The 20874-nt window shown below is 40.3% G+C and overlaps 1 protein-coding gene across 3 annotated transcripts in view; it reads left to right on the plus strand.

The window, feature by feature from the left end:
- Nucleotides 1–20874, plus strand: part of Hipk (Homeodomain interacting protein kinase) — a 37844-nt gene that overhangs the window by 13120 nt on the left and 3850 nt on the right. For 2 of the 3 annotated variants that reach the window (XM_064690118.1, XM_064690119.1), the window contains exons 2-6: nt 18319–18623; nt 18713–19033; nt 19103–19854; nt 19915–20499; nt 20567–20793. In XM_064690118.1, the coding sequence (XP_064546188.1) occupies nt 18319–18623; nt 18713–19033; nt 19103–19854; nt 19915–20499; nt 20567–20793 (2190 nt within the window). Of the gene's footprint in view, nt 1–16513; nt 16663–18318; nt 18624–18712; nt 19034–19102; nt 19855–19914; nt 20500–20566; nt 20794–20874 lie in introns of those variants that run through there. The other variant, XM_064690120.1, reaches the window with a different exon arrangement.

Consider the following 20874-nt stretch of genomic DNA (forward strand, 5'->3'; position numbering starts at 1 on the left):
CAGCACACTCGACGTCGCGCCAACTGAGTTTCACTATGCAGCAGCCGCTCTCCCCCCCGCTCTCTCGCTCTCTCTCTCTCTCTCTCAGCCTGCGCCTCATACTGCTTACAATAGCGTCTGGCTGCACCCCCGCCCCCCTCGCTAGCTGAATGCCTGCACTTTAGGCACTTTGCTTAGCTCTCTGCTCTTTTCATCTGCTTCTTCTTCTACTTCATCTTCGCTCGCCTGACTCATGTTGTTTTTGTTTGTTTGTTTTGTTTTGTTTTACTGTCTCTGCCCAGTTCAAATGCTTTGCAGCTTTAGTTTTATTTCTTTACAGTTTTGTTTCACATTCGCTGGCCTTATTAGTCATTCGCAATGTTGCAATATAACCTCACATAGAGCTACAGTTACTGCCCCCACGCCCATATTCTGGGCATGGCTTAGTCATGATGACGTCCTCGTCGTCTGGCTGTTGTCTTCCTTACCTTACCCTTACCTTGCCTTTCAAATTTCCTCATAAATTATACGAATTCCTTCAATTGGGTTTTTTGATTGAGTTTTTTTTTAAAAGCTTGGAATTTCCATAATAAAGTTGGCAATTTTTGGAAAATTCCAAAAATTAATCTAAAATATTCTATATTATATGTTCAATAAAATGTTATTAATTGGAGTTTCTTGTTTTATGGAAATTTTAATAATTTCTGGAACTAAAGTGTTTCCATTTGTGAGCGACTGTTTTTATTTTACTGTGAATACAAATTCTTCCGAACTTATATGCATTATTTATTACCTAGAAGGATCCTTGTAATATTCTCCGTAACGGAAAAACTAACCTCGCTTTTATGGGGCTTACCCGATACAAAAAATATTTCTGAATAATTTGCACCTTTTTTTTTTATTCACAAGAACTTGTTTTTATTCGTTTTCCTACGATTTTATCAGCCTTTCCATGCCACACTCTCTCTATCTCTCTCACAATCTCTCCCCCTTCCCCACTTTCTCTACCACTTCATGTCCTCGACAGCTTTTCAATGTTTTGTTTTGACCAGCTCTATGAAAGCCAATTTGTTTTTCCTTCTGGGACGCATTTCCCTCCCAGCTGCTGCTGCTTCTTCTTGTCCGTGCTTTTCCCTTCAGTTCTTTATTCATAAAGTTTTAGCCCGAACTCGAGCTGATGGCACTTTAACGTTTTTATGTTAATTTATGAGGAACTTTACTTCTTCTTTTTATGGCTAGCCACTCGATAAGGCAGCTCCTCGCCCCTCCCCTTTATCCTCCAACTCCTGTCAAACGTTTTTCCTGCTATTTTCGTGCTATTTGCAAATATATTCATGCGAATTTCGACTGGTTATACCCTAGTTGTAAGTTTGTCACGAAATGTATAGTGCTTGCAAGGGAAAACTCATTAGGTACGTTTATCATATATACCAGGCGTATTCCGGTTGAGGATCTGATTTGATGCATATTAGAGTTGTAGTTTTTGGGTCATCTTGATTAAATTTGGAAGAGCTTTCACCTTCTGCTCTTCTTTTTAGACTTCGAAGTCGGCTCTATCAGAGCGAAATAGATTATGTATAAACTAGAGATAATATCTCTTAGAAACAATTCGCTAAAAATCGTCTTCATGTACAAACAAACCTTATTACCTTTAAATATATATTCATTTGTCTCGAAAGACATATACTCTACAATTAAAGGACCTTTTATACTTACAAAATGTGGGAAATTTTTATAGAAAAAAGTACTTTTTATAGTACTAACTGATTCTGATGGAACTTACCACAACTGCCATGGCAAAATTTTGATCGAGAATATGAAAAAATTGAAAACCCTTTTTGTAGAATATATTTCCACTCTTTACATCAAATAACAGCCTTATTATTATCCTGTTCTAGCCTTTTTCGTTGTAATGAAAAACATATTAAATAAGTAAATATAAATATTGAAAATTACTGCTGCTGCATTTGAACCAGCGACCTGCCATTTAATAGCAGGCAAATATGGCCATAGCTCTGCGGGGCTATTTACATTTTTGGCCTTATTAAGTTAACTAACCTTGTTATAGCCTTGTAGAGGGTATTATAACTTTGTCATGAAATGTGTAACGCATAGAAGGAGACAACTACGACCCCATAAAGTATATATATTCCACATAAAGTATATGCATATATTCCATAATCTGCATCAGCAGCTGAGTCTATATAGCCAAGCTAGTCTGTCCGCCTGTCTGTTTCTGTGCAAACTAGTCTCTCAGTTTTAAAGCTATCATTATAACTAACTTAGCATACGTCCGTCTTTATTTCCTAGGCAGTACATATATCGGTACCGACCGGATCGGACAACTATATCATATAGCTGTCATAGGAACGATCGGTGCAAAAGGAAGTTCTTGTGTGGAAAACTTTTTTGTTTATCAAAATATCTTGACCAAATCCATTACTTTACTAGTTTAACTATGCTGCTTATATATCAGCTAAATCTTATTCAGATCGGACTACTCTATTATATAGTTCTATAGGGAGAATTGGTTGATAAATGAGTTTTTGTTTGTCTGAGTTTTGTCTGTTTTTTCAAGATTTTTTCTATCAAACTCAACATATTTTTTCTCACATACTTACAAAACTGTAAGGCAAATATCTGCAAGAGTATTAAATCTTCGGTGTGCCAAAGAGTTCCTCTGTTTCCCGTTTATTTTGTTCGCTGCGGCACAAATTATGCGCCCCGAAACTTGCAGTTTTCATTTCCGTTGAACTATTTTCCTTTTGGCCCCCGAACAGGATACGTTGTGCAGGTGTGCCGTTCTACCCCGCACCCCCTCCTCTCCCCTCTCAGCTGTAGGTTTCTTTTGGGGGGGTCTTTGAACTTGTGTGTTGGCGTTTTTGCGGCTCGTAACATTTAATGTGTGTTTTTGTTGTTTTTTTTTTTGTTTTTGCTGCTGTTAAATTTATTTCTTTAGCTGTTGCCCGAAATGAAACACACTTTTTTCGCCTGCGTGCGAGTAATTTGATGTTTATTATTCAGCTTTTATTATGGCATTGTGCGAAAGTCGCAAAGCAAACTAATCAAAAATTGAAAATACGAAAAACAACGCAAAATAACAGCTGGGGAGAGAGAGAGAGAGACAGAGAGACAGAGAGAGACAGAGAGACAGAGAGAGAGAGAGAGACAGTTGAATAAATTGGGGTAATTGGGAATATTGCCAAAGCGTGTGGCGATCGAATATTTCCATATTTGAAATTCATGTGAAAAATTCAAAAGTTGTTTCTCTCCCTCTCTCTCTCTCTCTCTCTCTCTCCCTCCCTCTTTCGTGTTGTTTGTCGGCTAAAAACTGTAAAGGAGTGTGCCAATTGCCTTAACTAGACCCGCGACACGCCCCCCTAGAGAATGGGCAACGCCCACCCGTTGCATCGATCCATATCTAAATCGATTATATATGCGCAACAAAAACTGAATTATTTAGCGTACTGTGCCACATTGTGTGGCATTCACTTTGGGGACTCACGAGATTCGAATCTTGTTATCAAATATGTTGTTATCACGTATGGAATATATGCATATATATATATAGTGTGCATCTGCCGATATTATTGCCTGATTATGCAGGCGGAAGCTCGTGCAGCCACGCCCACCAAGTTACAAACACCCTCCCCAGCCGAGTCTTATCAATTCGCCGACAGCTGCTCAACTTTTTGAGATTGCCGCGGCGCCTTATCAAAGGGGGCCTCTCACAATCAATGCAACCGCAATAACAACAGCTGCTTTGGGATTATTATAAACAGCTATCTTTCAAATGACAAAGATTGAAGAAACGCAAACAATGCCAGCTGGTATTAGCCAGTTGAAACGAGAGATTAAATCTGGGAGTTCTTAGAGAGATTTTAAGCATTTGTTTAGTTCTTAGAGAGATTTTAAGCATTTGTTTAGTTCTCACCTAGTTTCCACTTGAAGAAGTGAATTTCGTTTTAAGCTAATGAAACACAGTTTAAACGAGAGATTAATATTGAGAGTTCTTAGAGAGCTTTTAAGCATTTGTTTAGTTTTCACCTAGTTTCCACTTGAAGAAGTGGATTTCGTTGTAATCTAATGAAACAATTTTTAAGTGTTGTTGCAGATTTTACCTAGTTGGAATAAGAGATAAAAACTGGGAGTTCTTGGAGAGATTTTAAGCATTTGTTTAGTTTTCACCTAGTTTCCACTTGAAGAAGTGGATTTCTTTTTAAGCTAATGAAACACAGTTTAAACGAGAGATTAATATTGAGAGTTCTTAGAGAGCTTTTAAGCATTTGTTTAGTTTTCACCTAGTTTCCACTTGAAGAAGTGGATTTCTTTTTAATCTAATGAAACACTTTTTAAGCGTTGTTGCAGATTTTACCTAGTTGGAATAAGAGATAAAAACTGGGAGATTTCAGAACGATTTTAGGCATTTGTTTAGTTTTCACCTAGTTTCCACTTGAAGAAGTGGATTTCGTTTTAAGCTAATGAAATACAGTTTAAACGAGAGATTGATATTGAGAGTTCTTAGAGACATTTTAAGCATTTGTTTAGTTTTCACCTAGTTTCCACTTGAAGAAGTGGATTTCTTTGTAATCTAATGAAACAATTTTTAAGTGTTGTTGCAGATTTTACCTAGTTGGAATAAGAGATAAAAACTGGGAGTTCTTAGAGAGATTTTAAGCATTTGTTTAGTTTTCACCTAATTTCCACTTGAAGAAGTGGATTTCTTTTTAAGCTAATGAAACACAGTTTAAACGAGAGATTTATATTGAGAGTTCTAAGAGAGATTTTAAGCATTTGTTTAGTTTCCACCTAGTTTCCACTTGAAGAAGTGGATTTCATTTTAAGCTAATGAAACACTTTTTAAATGTTTTTTTTTTGCAAATATATCTATGAAAAGAAAAGTGTACGTAGCCAAAGTAGTCTTTGATCTTTATAGGAGATCTACTGTATTCCCAGTCCATGTCATCTTTAATAATGAGAAACTTTTGCTGAGCATGGAATCTCTTTTAACGATATGAATTGCGTACACATGGATATTAATTAGTGCTCGATCGCATGTCTTCCTTCATAATGGGAAACTTTTGCTCTAAAACTGTGGGAAATATACATTTTCGGGGGTCTTGGACATTAATTGGAGCTAATATTCATCCCCTTCACTTTGTAAACAGAGTTTAAAAGTTTCATATAACAGTTTTCATTTAACTTTCACGCTGCATAGTGAATTTTCCATAATTTCACAAAAGAAAAACCCTTTTTGTTATTTAGTATACATTCTTTTTCTTTTGACAAAGCTTTAATTAAGAATTTTACTTCTAAGTCGAGCTCATAAATCATTCCTTAGACGTCTCCAACTATATATTCCCTTAATAACGCCCCATGTGAAGCTTGTTTCATGGACTTTCCTTTAATAATGAAATCATTTTAAGATCTTTATCATTCTATGCATGTCCTCCTGTGCCGTGTTGCTTTGTTTGTTCGCGGATGACTGGGCGAGTGCAACGACATTAGCGTCGCCCCATCCCCCTTTTCCACCCATATTCCACCTCCCTTTCAACTATGAACATGGTCTAAGCACACTCATCGCTTGCTTCCCGCTGTGAAAATGAACGAAATTTGTGTCGTGTCGAGTGCTTTTTGCAACAACAACAACAACTAAAACTTAGAGAACGTTGCATTTGCATGACTGCGCTGAGGCTTCAATACCCTGTAAACAAATGGGAACAGCGGGTATGCATGATAACTAAATAGTTTGAGTTTATAAGAAGAAAGAGCTTACAACATGGCAAAATAGGCAATGATAATATGATATAGTATAACACACCCCATTGACTACAAATTACAGGGTATTTCCACGTTCATTTTCAGTTCTCACCATGCGCCTTACCCGTTCTTCTCGCTGCCTTTTGCCATTTGCCAGCCCGCAAATATTTGAAATGCATAAATGCAATTTTCGGCTTAACATTTAAAGTGCTTAAAGTTTGCGGGGAAGAAGTGTTGAGGGGGGAGGAGGAGGGGAGAGGAGGGCAGCAGGAGAACAGTGGGAAGGTCTTGTTGTCTGGCGATAAGAAAAATATATGCATATACATATACAAGCTGAAATTTAATTCATATAAAAGCGGACACAATTTCATTAGTTGAATAAAAAAGTCAAGGTATTTGTATAAAGTTTGCCTTAGGGTAGTTCAGTTTTCACATCAAATATGTCACTTGCAAATTAAGATACTTTATGCTACATAAAGTGGGTATATATGTGTATATTTGATGGATCAATATGATCGACTTTGTTGAATTTAGTGTGCATATATATATTTTATTTTTCCACCGCTTTTTCACTCTATTAAGATGCATTTACTTTAACTTTAAGTTGTATGGCGTTAGGATGATTTACGTAGAACTATGTGCTTATTTGACGAATTCACCTAAACGGGCGGAATATGAGTGGAAAACGAAATGAACCGATTTAATGTATAAAAATGTATCTTAAACTGATAAATAACTGTTTCTGTTCACATATCTTTAACTATTTTGCCTCATTTGCCAACGAAATTTAGTTGCGTCCACTTAAAGCGAAGCTTTACTGTGCCGGGCAAAGTCTAATGCGCTTTGTTGCTTCGATTTCAGTTGCAACAAGAGAAACAACGACAGCAAATCAATGGAATGCGAATCAATAAACGGAAAAGTCGTCTTGTTGTTACGATTGTTGTTGCTGTTGTTGTTGCTTTTCATCTTTTTCTTTAACGCTTGAAATGCAATTTGCGATTTCATTTCAGCTGACGGCGCCGCTTTGTCCACCACCCCCCTCCCCCCTCTCTCGCTCTCCACTGTTCAAGTTCCATCCCTGCCTCCTTATCGCGCTCCTTTGCCTTTCACCGTTTGCGCTTTTCATTTCGGGTTTTCAGCAATTTTCTTGTGCCCTGCATTTGGCCAATCGCAAATTGACACGCTTTTTCCGCCGCCGCCGCCGCCCTTTTATCTCCACTCGCTTTGTGCAGCCCGTTCAGCTGCCACGCCTCGCCGCCCCCGAGTTTCGCTTTCCATTTTTTTTTTTGGCTTAGATACTTTTTTATTTGCATTTAAATTAGGTTGGCAACTCGCTGCGAATCGGTCACTTTTGCTGTTGTTGTTGTTGTTGCTGTTGCTGCTGCTGTTATTTTCATTGGGTTTTCCCTAGGATTTGGTTTTTCCATTGCCTGCGCTTTGGGCCTGTGGGCCGCAGCGTTGATTGCGTGGGCGGTTAAAGAAAATTGAATGAACCTTTGCTGCCACGCCAGAGCTTTGATAGATCGTTATAGTATTTCATTTTAATTATGAGCTTTTCAAAAGGCTTCTGCTTATCAAAAGAAAGTAGAATCATCAAAGAATCTCAAAGAGAGAATAGAACTTGAGGAAAGATATGAATATAGATGGAAAAAGAAACTAAGTAGATACGAAAATTTGTTATAAACATAATAAGTGAAGGATTATATGGGATTAGGCCGGAATTAGAACCAGCAACTTTTCCGTTGAGTTGCCTGGAGCACAGAAAGCAAAGAGTGCGCTTATGAACGACAGAAAGACCTTGGAGTAAACAAAAGAGTGAACATAAAAAGTATTCTGGCAAATAAAAGTTTTAGTGTTTAGCTTTTAAGAAGGTTTATTCCAATTCCCTTCTTATTTGCATTCACACAAACATTTTGATTCTAAAATGATCCATTTAGTACTTTAAAGAAAGAAAAATTCAATTTCCTTCTCTTATTTTCTAAAATGATTCATTTAGCAACTTGCTTTAAGGCAAATAAAGCGCAACTCATAATTTGTTAGGCTTGTTTAGAAAACGTATTAGTCAGTGCGAGTGGGCGAAATGGAGAGCTGCAGAGAACTGTTTGCATCTCGCTTGCTCCTCTCGGCAAATAAATGATAAACAGAATGCGGATCGCCCAATTGGCCTGACTGGCGCTCGCCCTCTCGCTCTCGCTTGCATCGGATCTTGTTGCTGTTGCTGTTGTTGTTGCTGCTCTGCTTGTTCCAGTTCTGGAATGACTTGTTAAACTTGTCGCGCTGCCTGCTTGCCTGCTGCCAGAGCCAGTTGATGGCAAGTGATGACTCCCAGCTGCTGCTGCTGCTGTTGCTGTTGTTGCTATCTGCTTGGACTTGCTTCAAGCACTCCCCTCCCGCTGCCTCCCTTAGCTATCAGTCTGTTAAGTGTTGACCTCAATCGTAGTTTCAACAACAACAGCAGCAGCAGCAGACAGAGATGTCAGTTATAAATATATCATGCATGTATAATGTAGAATAAAGCATGCAACGTCGTCTATTGGCTTGCGGCTCCCAGTAGCGCAGGAGTTTCAAGTGTTGTTGTTGTTTATGCGGCATATGCTACAAGCCTGTGTATTTGTTCTTCTTCTTCTTCTCCCCTCAGAGAGTTCCTTGCTTCGCTCATCTTTTACGTCATTCGCTTGGCTTTGACGTGGTTTTAGTTTTCAGCTTTTGCAGCTGCCGCGCCGTCAACTGGCACGCCATGCCACGCCCACACTCGAAATGCATAAATATGCATATGCTGTGCAAACGCACACACACACACACACCCCCCCCCCCCCCCCCCCCCCCCCCGCCTTTCGCCTCAAGCCTCGTCTCTCTGTTGCCATTTGCATTGTGCAATACTCGCCGCATTCGCCTTCCCATTGGGTTACTTTAGGTCATTGCAGCTGACGTCTAACGCTTGCTTGAAGGACGCCGTCTAAAGTGTCGCTGCTGCTGCGCCAGCTATTGTTACTGCTGCTGCTGCTGCTGCCGTTCTTGACGTTGCCAACAGTGTTGCCACGCAACAGAAAAACGCTATTTTTAGCTGAGAAAAAAAGAGTTAAAACAACCAAAAGAACAAATATGCTAATTTTAGCTGCGCAAAAGACTTAAAAAGAGACAAGCAAATAAAAAATGTATCTTTTTAAAGGCGTAGATAATACCCTTACAGAAATATGGAAACGCATCATATAAACCTTAAAACATAGCTATAAAAGCCATTATTTTTTTTAATTATATATATCCGAAGTTTGTTAAAAATACTCTTAAAAAAAGTTATTCACACATCGATAGCTATAAAACGTAGCTTATTTTACACTTCATTTCACATCACACTCCAAAAAACCAAGATTTAACAGCAAAAGTAAAAAAGAAGCTAAAGCTAAATTCGCCGCACTGGTTTCTAATGCTTTAAGGCTCTGTTTGTGGGCAGCGCGAACGGCGAATGTTCGACGCGTCGCTGCGACCTCCAAGCGAGCAGCGCTGCCAGCGTCGTTCGTCAACATTTTGTTGTTTCGCTTGAGAACAGAATTTTGCAATTGTCTGAATAACATTGAATCATTGAATAGTTATTTATTTAGCACTCATATTAGTTGAATTTTCTTTAGTTCAATTTTGCTATAAATAAAGCAACTTTCACCAAGCATTAAGCGCCAAATGTGCAATGCAAGTGAAAAACTTTTACCTTAATTTCAAATTTTATGCAATGCTTTTGCATTGTTGTTGTTGTTGTTGTGCCTGTCGCTTGTCTTCTTGTCAACTGCATGCAACATTTAACCGAAAAAGAAGAAAAAAAAGTCAAAAATAAATGAGCGCGACACGAGAGCAGCGCCGCAACAGCAACGGCAGCAGTAGCAGCAGCGACAGCGGCACATCAAAAGCCAAAGCGTTGTCTACGATGTCGGCGTCGACGTCGACGTTGAAGCTTTCACATAGTCCACAAATGTCGTCCAAAAAAAAACCTCCCACATTTCTCGCATGCGTTCCACTTGCTTAAAAGTGTCTGTGTGCGTGTGTGTGTGTATGCTTTTACCTCATTTACGTTTATTGCTGCTGCTGTTGTTGTTGTTGCTTTTGCTGCTTGTCGAAACTCTTAAAAATCATGCTGGCGTTAATCCGCGCAATTTAAATTTAAATTGCATTTGTGTTTCTTGCTGTCGCTGTTGTTGTTGTTGTTGTTGCTGCTTCTGCAATATAAGTGAAAATTTCGCTGTTATCGTTAAGTAAAACAACAACAAAAAAGCTCTTGAAATGCATTTTGCTTGCTTTCTGTTTCTCTCTGCTGTTTCGTTGTTGTTCGCATTTAATTTGTAATTGATTCTGTTATTTGTTGCTGTTGTTGTCGCAGCTGCTGTTAATGCACTCGCGGCAATCACAAACAATGCGAAAACAAAATACATTTTAATCGCCGCAGCAACAACAAAAACTCAATTCAGCAAGCAGAGCGAGAGTGCGAGCGAGACGAACGAGAAGAGTGTGAGTGCAAGAGAGTGCGTCGCAGCATTTGCTTTTGTTGTTGCTGGGCGTAAGTTTATTGGCGTCATCGCAGTCGCAATCGCAGCCGCCACGGTTGACGTCGCTGCCGCTGCCGCTGCGTGCAATCAAGTGTGCAATGCAATTACACAAATGCACACAACAATAACAACAACGGGCACATTATATGCCATTATACCAAATACAATTTTACAGCAACGAATTAAGACACAATTTGGGGTTTACCTTGTTTTTATTGTAATTTGCATATTGTGCTTTTCGTGCGTGAAACGAACTTCCTATTGCCATAAAAAAATATGCAAATTGTTGCTGGACACATGTTGCCCAAAGCGCGCTCTCTCCCTTTCTCTCCGCTCGCTATCTCCGTCGCCATTAGACTTTAGATACCGATATCGATAACGCGTCGCGGTTGTTGTTTCTCTTCGCCTCGCCCTCGCCTTGATGTGCCGCTGCAACGGCTGTTGTGTGCTTCTTCTTCATCTTCTTCCACTCTGCTAGCTTATTGCGGTTGTATCTTGTTGTCATTTGATCGCCTTTTTGATTTTTCAACTCTGAGCTGGTTTTTATTTTATTTTTATTTGCTCGTTTTTTGTGCTTTTTTTTTTTGCTGTTGTGAAAGTACATAAAAGGCATTTTATGTGCTGGTTGTGTTTACATTTTGTTTTTGTTTTTTTTTTAGAAAGGCAATTGGCGACATTTTTGCAACGTCAACATGTTGCTGCTGCTGCTGCTTGTTGTTGCCAGGCTGCTGCCATTTTGTGTGTGTGCCAGTTTTTATTTGGGAGGAATTTTTTTTTTAACTGTTCTGCTCGCTGAAGTGTGCAGCAGCAGCAGCGGCAACGAACAAAGCATGAGTTATTGCTGTTTTTGTCTTATGTAAATGATGCTGCGCTTGCGTCCAGCCTTAAAAATGCAGCAGCAAAAACTCGTGAAATATGCATGCGTACAGCAGCAGCAGCAGAGCATAAATTCGCCCCAAAGCTGTTTGGCAACATTGCCCGCCCAAGCAACATGAATTCGCCCAATTATTGTCGTGTATGCACGGCAACTTTCTCCGTTGTTCTTGCACGTTCTGTCTGCCCGGAGCAGAGATGGGGTGAGCGCGTGCACTGGCAACAAAAGCGCAATTATGTAGCAACATTGTTGCTGGCGCTCTCCCATTGGAACAGCTCTTTGTTGTTGTTGCTGCTGCTGTTGTTGTTGTCAGGTGCGTCGCGACAAGTGGAAATGCTTGTGCGTGCATTGCTCTCATTGCAGCAACAAATATTTGCACAACTCCAATAGGCAGACCAACTCTTCCCTCCCCCCGCCCACTCTGCTGTCTTGTCAACATTCCTTGCTGTGCGTTTTGTGCCCCCGTTTTTTATTGTTTGCGCCCATTAATCAGCGCTGGTCGCCGTCAGCATTTTGTATTCCATATAACCTGTTACTTCTGGAAATTATGATTATTTTATTTAATTTTATTTTATTTCGTCTCTCTTTTCAAGCCTTTCTTATCTTTCCGCTTCCGTTTGGCGACTTGAGGTTTAAATATTTTTTAAAAATAAGCATTTATCGTGGTTGTTTAATTTTTTTTTTTTTAAAGGCAACTCTTTCTTGTGTTCAGCACCCTCCACTTCCGGTGTCTGCGTCGCGTTTTCACCAACATGCAACATGCAACATGAAATTCAATTTACATTTCGCTGGGTTTCGGCTTTACGAAAGTTGTTGCACCAACTTTCTCCACAAAATGTTTCTATTTGGCTTGATTTTCCGGCCGTGCAATTTAGAATTTAATTTGAAGTTGAAAATGTGCCAATAATCTTAGCTTTAATCTCTCCCTAATCAATTTTTTATATTGTCTACACGTGTCTCTCTCACACAATCTGTTCACATTTGCCATAAATGCCATAAAATGTTTTTTTTATAGCTGCTATCTTGTCAATTTCTGTAAAATTAATTATGACAGCATTTTTTTTTATTGAGAAACTTAATGACCCAGCGCAGTCGAACCGATAACCGATAACGCGGAGGGCAACGATAACATGAACCCAGCTCCCTTTCTCCTGCTGCAACTCTCTAGGGGCTGAGTTGTAAGCCCTCTGAAAAGTGGGGAATACAAATATTTGAGTGCTGATAAAACCAGCAGCAAAAGCTTATATAAAATTTTGTACATAAGAAAAGCAATTCTCGAAGAATTTGATAAGTTTCTTAATAAGTTGATGGGTTTCTGGAATAATCCCTAATACATATATATTTTTGAAGTAAAAGAGTCTGGAATAATCTGGATAAATATGTTATTTCTTAAAGAGTTTCTGCAATATGTATTTTTGGGAGTTAAAGAGTTTCTAAGAATAATTTGGATTATATATATATGTATAAGTTGAAGAGTTTCTGGAATAATCACTAATATATATTTTGAGAAGTTGAAGAGTTTCTGGAATAATGTTCTTCGATAAATAAAAAATACTTGTAGTTGCTATTTGCTAAACTACATTTATTCAATTTGACTTTATTTACAAAATCACGCCTTTAGTTTTTAAGATATGGAAAGGGATTCAGCTTTCCACATTTTGCAGATGTTTCGACAAAACATCATATAAATTTTTGGCGAAAACGCAATATCGGTTCACTATATCATATAGTTCCTATAGATACTATCGATTGAAATATATGGTTTTTGTTTCAAAAGTTTTTACCCTTCACTTAAACATTTTTTATTTAATTTTATTGATCTTCCCGCATTTGATAATAAAGTATTAATATCGATTTACTCTATAATAAATATATATATATCTATCTATAAAACTTATGACTGATTGACTGACTGACTGATTGACTGACTGACTAAAGTTCCCGTTTGAAATCCATTTCCACTTTCCCTTTTTTTCCCCATTTTTTTATACCTTCTATCAAAATCGAATCACTGTATAATACAGTTTCCATGGGGACAATCCATCAAAAATTGAACAAACTACATTATGCTTACATCATTTCGGATTGAATTACTTTATACTTTATTCTAGAGCTCCCTGACGGAAACCACATTTTATTTAATTTAAAAATAAACCATTTACGCATTCACAAAAACGCCCTCGAACACAACCTGCGCAACACTCCAGGTGCAAGCAGGCCACGCCCCCGCCCCCGCCTTCCTGGAGGTGTTAAGGGGGTGTTAGCTCTTGTTCTTTCTACCGCATTTAGATTCTTCATCAGCTACAGTTACGTTCAACGCCCGCATCTACCGTGTTATATGTGGCATGGTCCCGCCCCGCATCGCACACGCCTCTCCCCCTGCCCCTGCGTCTGCCCCTTGCCTGCCCCATGGTGTTTGCCTTTACAGTTGGTTGAGTCGCGGTTTATGCAACAAGCGGCTGTGTGGCAAAAACCTAGGCAAACAAAACGCAATAAGAGCTTTTCGAGCTTCGTTTTGTTTGCCAAAACTGCGTCACGTTGCAACTTTGACGTTTCGAGTGCCAGCTGCAGCGACTGCGGCTGAGATTTGCGTAAGCGAATTCGTTTTATTGTGCAACTCAACAATAAACATGCAAATTGATGTCAAAGCGTTAGCTGCGAGGGGGGGGGGGGGGACATCGGGCAAAGCGGCGCACGTGGCAAGATGAGGGGTCCGTTTGTGTGTGTGTGTGCGTAACTTGTTGCACGCTGTGGCAGTTGCCACAGCGCCATGTGGCAACGCCACGTGAACAAAACAAAGTCCTTGCCATTGGCGCATAACATGGCCCTGGACTCAGCTCAGCTCGACTCGGCTCGCAGAGTTAAGCAGCCTTCAGCCTTCGTTGACGCAATTCCAACGATTGTCCGACATTTGACCTTGGCTGCATATTCTGTTGCTGTTCAAACAGAAAAAAGAGTTGTTGCAAGGGTCTTTTACAGGCGTGGGAAGACAGCTACGAAGACATTAAGTCTGTATATATATATATATATATATACATATATATATCTATAAATATGTATCTATCGGCAAGCGAGCTGAATCGATATATGCCAGACTGTCTGTAAAAAGACGCTATTTTAGGGCATTACATATTGTAATGTAGTTTAAATTTACATTTTCGATAACTTTTCAATCGATAAATATCGAGTTTTAAGCCTAATTTTTAACACGTCACAAATATTACCAGAACTAGACACCTTAAATATGTTGCTATGATAGTTCTTATAAACGAAAGATCGGTAAAACTTATTTTACCTTATTGTTAACTTTAGCTGACCGATAAAATTGATTATAAATTACCTCCAGGACGAACTATTTGAGGGTAGAAATGTACAACCCAAGAATAATACATGCTAAATGCAATTTAAATATATATTCTCGAATTATATTAATAACAGACAAAGTTTATTGTTGATTTTTAAGAACTGGAGAACATAGTTTCACGAAACGATAAATATCGAAAATTTCTTTTAAATTTGAGTGCATTTTTCTCTCTCACTGAGTGAATCCTACTCAATGCTGTATTGAGGCTCGCATCAAGATATAGCTTGTACAGATCTGGTTTTTTAACTATATTAAAGCTTAAAACGTTCTTCATTAGAGGAATACCCCTCGCTTTTGGTATATGTAGTGCCATCTTTAGGTTCTGTTTAGGGAGCAACATTCGAAGAGTAAACTCAAAATATGTTTAATTATTATTATTGAGACCATTTCAAACCCTGCTGCAGGGTATCTACTAGTCCAGTCAACTTATCTTTAGCCTTTCCCCTGTTTACCTTTCGATTTCAATTTGATTTTTCTCGTATTGCTCACCTATTCCTCATCGGCTTTTTGCATAATTTATTGCATTTAGTTTTCACTCGCTGCTCTGTCATAAATTTCTACTCACAGGCAAATGTTCGTCCCCCGGCACCCCGCGCTCTGCACCTCCCGCACCCCTCCAATGGGAGGTGGCAGCGCAGGACATTGCCGCGTCGCGTGTGTCCTTAAATTTAGTTTTGATTACGAGTGGCAGCCACACTTTGTGCCCGGCTCTTGCACAGGCCGCTGGCCAAGTTTGCAGCCCGCTCCCCCAACCGTCCCCCCCGGCGCCACCCAAACGACCTTCAGCAGCGTTTGCCATACAATTTTCCGTTTTTTCCGAGCGCGCGTGTCTCTGGTCGCCTCTTTTTATGTATACAGTTTTTTTTTTTATTTGTTCCGTGTTTCTTGTCCTGTGCGCTATTTTTATGTCTTTCGCATTTGTATCGAATGTCCTCTGACGCAAATTAATTAAATTATGTAATGGCTGTTGACGTGGCGTGGGAAGGGGGCAGGGAAGGGAGGGGGAGTCGTGAGCAGCAGCAGGTGCTGGCTGTGGGTGGTCAGTTCTACTTAACCGGTTCTAAATTTAGGCGCAACTAACAAAAGTTAACGACGACAATTATGAAGAAAAAGTGATGCCAAGAAAAAGGCGCCCATCCCCCATCTCTGGGGCTATTCTGGAGCAGAGTGTGGGCAACTAATTAGCGGGTATATTCCAATTAATTGTGGTATATTGACTGAACTATGACCTATAATATGTTTTGACGTCCTCCTCCTTTCCCAATCAATTGTGCAGAGGTCGCTCCATAATTAGAACTTCCGGAAATTCGAATGGTTCGGAAATAGAATTCAGCATTTTTAAGGCATGCGAAGTCTTTTATCTCTTAGATGTTGTTTAAACATAAATTATCGACTTGCAATAAATAAAGCAATAAAAACAAGGCATATAAGTATTATAAATGTGTGTGTGTGTGGGCGTGTGTGTGTTAGGGCATGCGTGTTTTCTAGAGCAAAACGCAGACCAAGCTTATTCCTCGCTGTGCTGCAAATTTAAATATAACGAATTTCTACTAAGTGCTCTTCTCCTCGATTCTCAAGAATTCAAGTAGGCTCTGCAGTTTTTCATGCTTAGCCAGTATAGGGTTTTTGTTGTTGTTTATTTGTATGCATTTATGTATGAACATATGTATGTATATATGTATGTATGTATGTACATATGTATGTATGTATATGTGTATATGCACACAAACATTATATGTGTGCATGCATATAATAATAGTGTATATATGTGCATGTATGTATGTATCCTATCCCCAAACTGTGATCTTTTCATAGCACTTATCCAGCTATTCCGAGTTCCTCATACTCCTATGTTAAAGTACTCACAAAAACCGAAACTTTAGTCCATATTTCTGCTTCAGGTTCAATCAGAGTTGGCTGAGCCTCATCTACTCTGTTTACTTTGTGCTTGCCGCTTCAAAACCTCCATGAATATACCCAAGTATGCCTAGATTTAGCAATTCAGTCGTCTCATAACGGGTTTTCTTACACTAAACAAAGTTAGCGCATTCTCAACATTCTCAAATATATATATGTATATATATAGCGTTCGTACCTGTATAAAAACATGATGACTCTCGGATATCTACAACAATGGTCCATCATCTGCGTCGGTAAATATTAAGTGTATATATATGTATATAGATATATTTATATATATGTATATGTCAGCTTCCTTATTGCAAATGCATTGTGTGTTGTTTTTGTTGTTGCTATTGATATTAATATTGTAAATGTGCCTGTTCACGTGTTATTCGCTTCATTATACCCATTCACAAAGTGAAAGAGGGTAGATTGGCTTTGTGCTATGTCCATTTGTTTATAAACGCTTCGTTCTCGAGAACTACAAAAGCTATAGGCTTGCAATTGGGTATATGTAGTCATGTATATATACATCAGATATGGGGTTGAATTTATTTGGCCACGCCCACTAGGAAGCGGTAATATCGTGAGTAATATAGTCACAACATTTTATAGCTTGGGAACAGATGAACTGCTCTAAAGATAGATCCACTGAGAGCGTGATGAATTGAATAGATCTCTTGCATGTTCAGATTTTGAGCTGGAAGAATGAAATTTCCGTCTATCTATCCGTCTCTGTCAACGAGTTGATCTCGGCAACTACAAAAGCCATAGATTTGGGAATAAGAAATGTATATTATACTCTACCATACACAAAACGAGTTGTACTTGTTTTTATAATCCCATTTTCATAATAATTGTAGTAATTGAATTCGAGACTTGGTTTTTTGGGCATAACTCGAGGACTATTAGAGCTAAAGACAACAAACTTGGTATGCACGGGTTTCTAAAGTATTTACACCTAAAAATATATTAATTTTCGATTAACTCACCATATTACCCGAGTTTGAACAGTAGAGTATGAGAAATCTTTTCGAAAAATCGATCAGAAAAAATGAAAAAAAAAATGATAATCTCTTAATTAAACGAAACGCCCCTCTTAAGCTGTTATCGGGCGCGTATTACGCCGTCGTTTGCACCCGCTGGCAATACTCGGAACTTGTTTTAATTATAATTATTGTGACTTGTCAGCCATTTGCGACTGTTTTGAATTGGCCAAAATGCGCGTTGCGATTTTTGGTTGTTGTTGTCATCGCTTTCTTTGTCAGGGGCGTTGACAAGACGCCGCTGAAACATATATGTGCATATATATAGGTATGTATATATATGCGTCTATATCTAGATCTGGTGCATCAGCGACATTCGCCGATTCCGCGCGCTGCTTTCTGTCGCATTGTAAAATTGCCTGAGCTGTTGCACGGTTGCACAGCCTTAGGAGAATTTGTAACTAGTCAAAAAATTTGCCACAAAATGTTAGCCTCAGTTATTAGGCGTTTCCTAAGAAGAGGTGGCTAGTAAAAATAAAAAATAAATAAAGAAATCAAAGTGTATAAATAAAAAGGAATTAGATGAAGAAGGAAAAATAGACATAAATACAAAAACATATAAAATAAATAAAACATTTTAAAAATAAAAATATTGAATAAAAAAAAATGTTGAATTAAAAAAAATAAATTAAAAAAAATATATATATAAAATTAATAAAAATTTTTAAAATAATGAATAACATGAATAAAATATTGAATTAGAAAATAAATAAAGTAAAAGATAAATAAAAATAAATATATAAATAAATAAAAATAAATATATAAATAAATAAAATAGTTAAATATATAAATAAAATAGTTAAATATATAAATATACTAATCTTAACTAACGTCTTTCTCTTCTTATTGTTGCCTTTACAGATTGCGATTGCGGCTGCGTGGACTCGTACAACGGCGGCAGCGTTGAGTTGCGGCACGGCCAGGTACAGGCAGCGGCAGCAGTGGCAGCAGCAGCAGCGGCAGCCTCCGCTCAGAGCTTTGTGATTAGCAGCAGCAGCAGCCACAACAGCAACAGCATCAGCCTCAAGACGGCGCACGCAAAGGTTGCCACATCCGGGGGGCATGCCAATACGCAGCCCCCCAGCAAACGTTCCAGCAGCGGCGCCGACGGCGACTATCAGCTGGTGCAGCACGAGGTGCTCTATTCGCTCTCCGCGGAATATGAGGTAAGACCTGAGACCTGAGACCTGAGACGACCCCCCTATAATAAACCAACCCAAACTAATCTCGCTCTCTTTCGCTTACTCCTCTGCAGGTCCTGGAGTTTCTGGGCCGCGGCACCTTTGGTCAGGTGGTCAAGTGCTGGAAACGCGGCACCTCCGAAATTGTTGCCATTAAGATTTTGAAAAATCATCCCTCCTATGCGCGTCAGGGTCAGATTGAGGTATCGATACTCTCACGACTGAGTCAGGAGAATGCGGATGAGTTCAATTTTGTGCGCGCTTTCGAGTGCTTTCAGCACAAGAATCACACCTGCCTGGTCTTTGAGATGCTCGAGCAGAATCTCTATGATTTTCTCAAGCAAAATAAATTCTCACCGCTGCCGCTCAAGTACATACGTCCCATACTGGAGCAGGTGAGTCCCGGTGGAAAACGGAGTAAAAATGAAAAATAATTCTCTAATAATTCCGACTCTCTCTTTCAGGTGCTGACTGCCCTGTTGAAGCTGAAGCAACTGGGCCTGATTCACGCCGATTTGAAGCCGGAGAACATAATGCTTGTGGATCCGGTGCGTCAGCCGTATCGCGTTAAGGTCATCGATTTTGGCAGCGCCTCGCATGTGAGCAAAACCGTTTGCAATACGTATCTGCAATCGCGCTATTATCGCGCACCCGAGATCATTTTGGGTTTGCCATTTTGCGAGGCCATCGATATGTGGTCGCTGGGCTGTGTTGTGGCCGAGCTCTTTCTGGGCTGGCCCCTGTATCCGGGCAGCTCCGAGTTCGATCAGATACGCTATATATCACAGACACAGGGTCTGCCCACGGAGCATATGCTGAATAGCGCCTCGAAGACATCGAAATTCTTTTATCGTGACGTCGACTCGACCTATCCATTTTGGCGCCTCAAGACCACCGAGGAGCATGAGGCGGAGACGAACACCAAGAGCAAGGAGGCACGCAAATATATCTTCAATTGTCTGGATGATATTGGGCAGGTGAATGTGCCCACCGATTTGGAGGGCGGCCAATTGTTGGCCGAGAAAACGGATCGTCGGGAATTTATCGATCTACTGAAGCGCATGCTGACCATAGATCAGGAGCGACGCCTGACACCAACCGAGGCACTGAATCACAGCTTCACGAGGCTCACGCATCTGGTCGACTATGTCTATTGCAACAATGTGAAGGCCTCTGTCCAAATGATGGAGGTTTGTCGTCGCGGCGATTTCCATACGTGAGTATATTACAGCTTTAAAGGGTTTATCTATTCTAATACTCTGTATATTTTACATAGCGTACAACCGGCTCCCACGCTGGTCACCAATTTCGTGCCCAGCAGCACCGAGAACATGACCTTTACCATCAACAATCAGCTGACCAGTCAGGTGCAGCGCCTCGTGCGCGACGGCCGTCCCTTGGCCTACGAGGGTCTCTATCAAATCTACGGCGGACGCAATGTGGCACGCCAGTATCCACAGGCGCGCACCGACACGTTCCAGCATCAGTTGGTATCCAACATACTCTGTCCGCCCTCATATCAGGCCATGCCCAGTCCCACCAAGCATGTGGTGGCCACAATGCAGCCGCCGTTGCAGGTGCCGCCACAGCAATATGTCAATGTGCCGGTGCCCGTGTCCATGGTGGAGCCCAGCTCGGGTCAGCGTATGCTGCTCACTAATCGAGTCCAGGCCAGTGGCGTTGCCTGGCCGCAAACTGGACGCCAGATGGCCTTGGTGCCGTCCTGGCCGCAACAGGCGCCGGCGCATTCGCTAATCGTTGACTCGACGCCGCTGTTCAATGTGGAGGAGATCTATCCCAAGCATCATCTCAACTTGCCGCGCAACGATCTCAAGAAGGAGTCGCCGGCTCATCATCTAGCGTGCGTATCAGAGTTGTTTATTTAAAGTAGCTCAATCAAATTCTAATCCTCTTCTTTCCTCTGACAGCAAGGGCAACTCTTATCGCGTGCCGCGCCACGAGAAGAAGGAACACCAGCAGCTGTCGCCCGTCAAGAAGCGTGTCAAGGAGAGCTCGCCGCCGCATCAGCAGCGCTATCAGCGTGCCGCCCATGTCTCGCCGCAGTACCACGCCCATCATAATTGCAACTATGGAGGCGGCTATGGAGCTGGCGCCGCTGGAGCTGTTCTGGCCAGCTCTGCCTCATCGGCCAGCAGTGAGTGTCTGCTTACAGCGCGTTATATCCTTGCAGCGGCTGTTATATTTATGTAACACGATGTGGGACGTTTTAGACCAG

Source organism: Drosophila montana, unplaced genomic scaffold, assembly GCF_035044405.1.
Source record: "Drosophila montana isolate Dmon_TW-CO22-7 unplaced genomic scaffold, ASM3504440v1 contig_3240_1, whole genome shotgun sequence".
NCBI classification, from domain to species: Eukaryota; Metazoa; Arthropoda; class Insecta; order Diptera; family Drosophilidae; genus Drosophila; species Drosophila montana.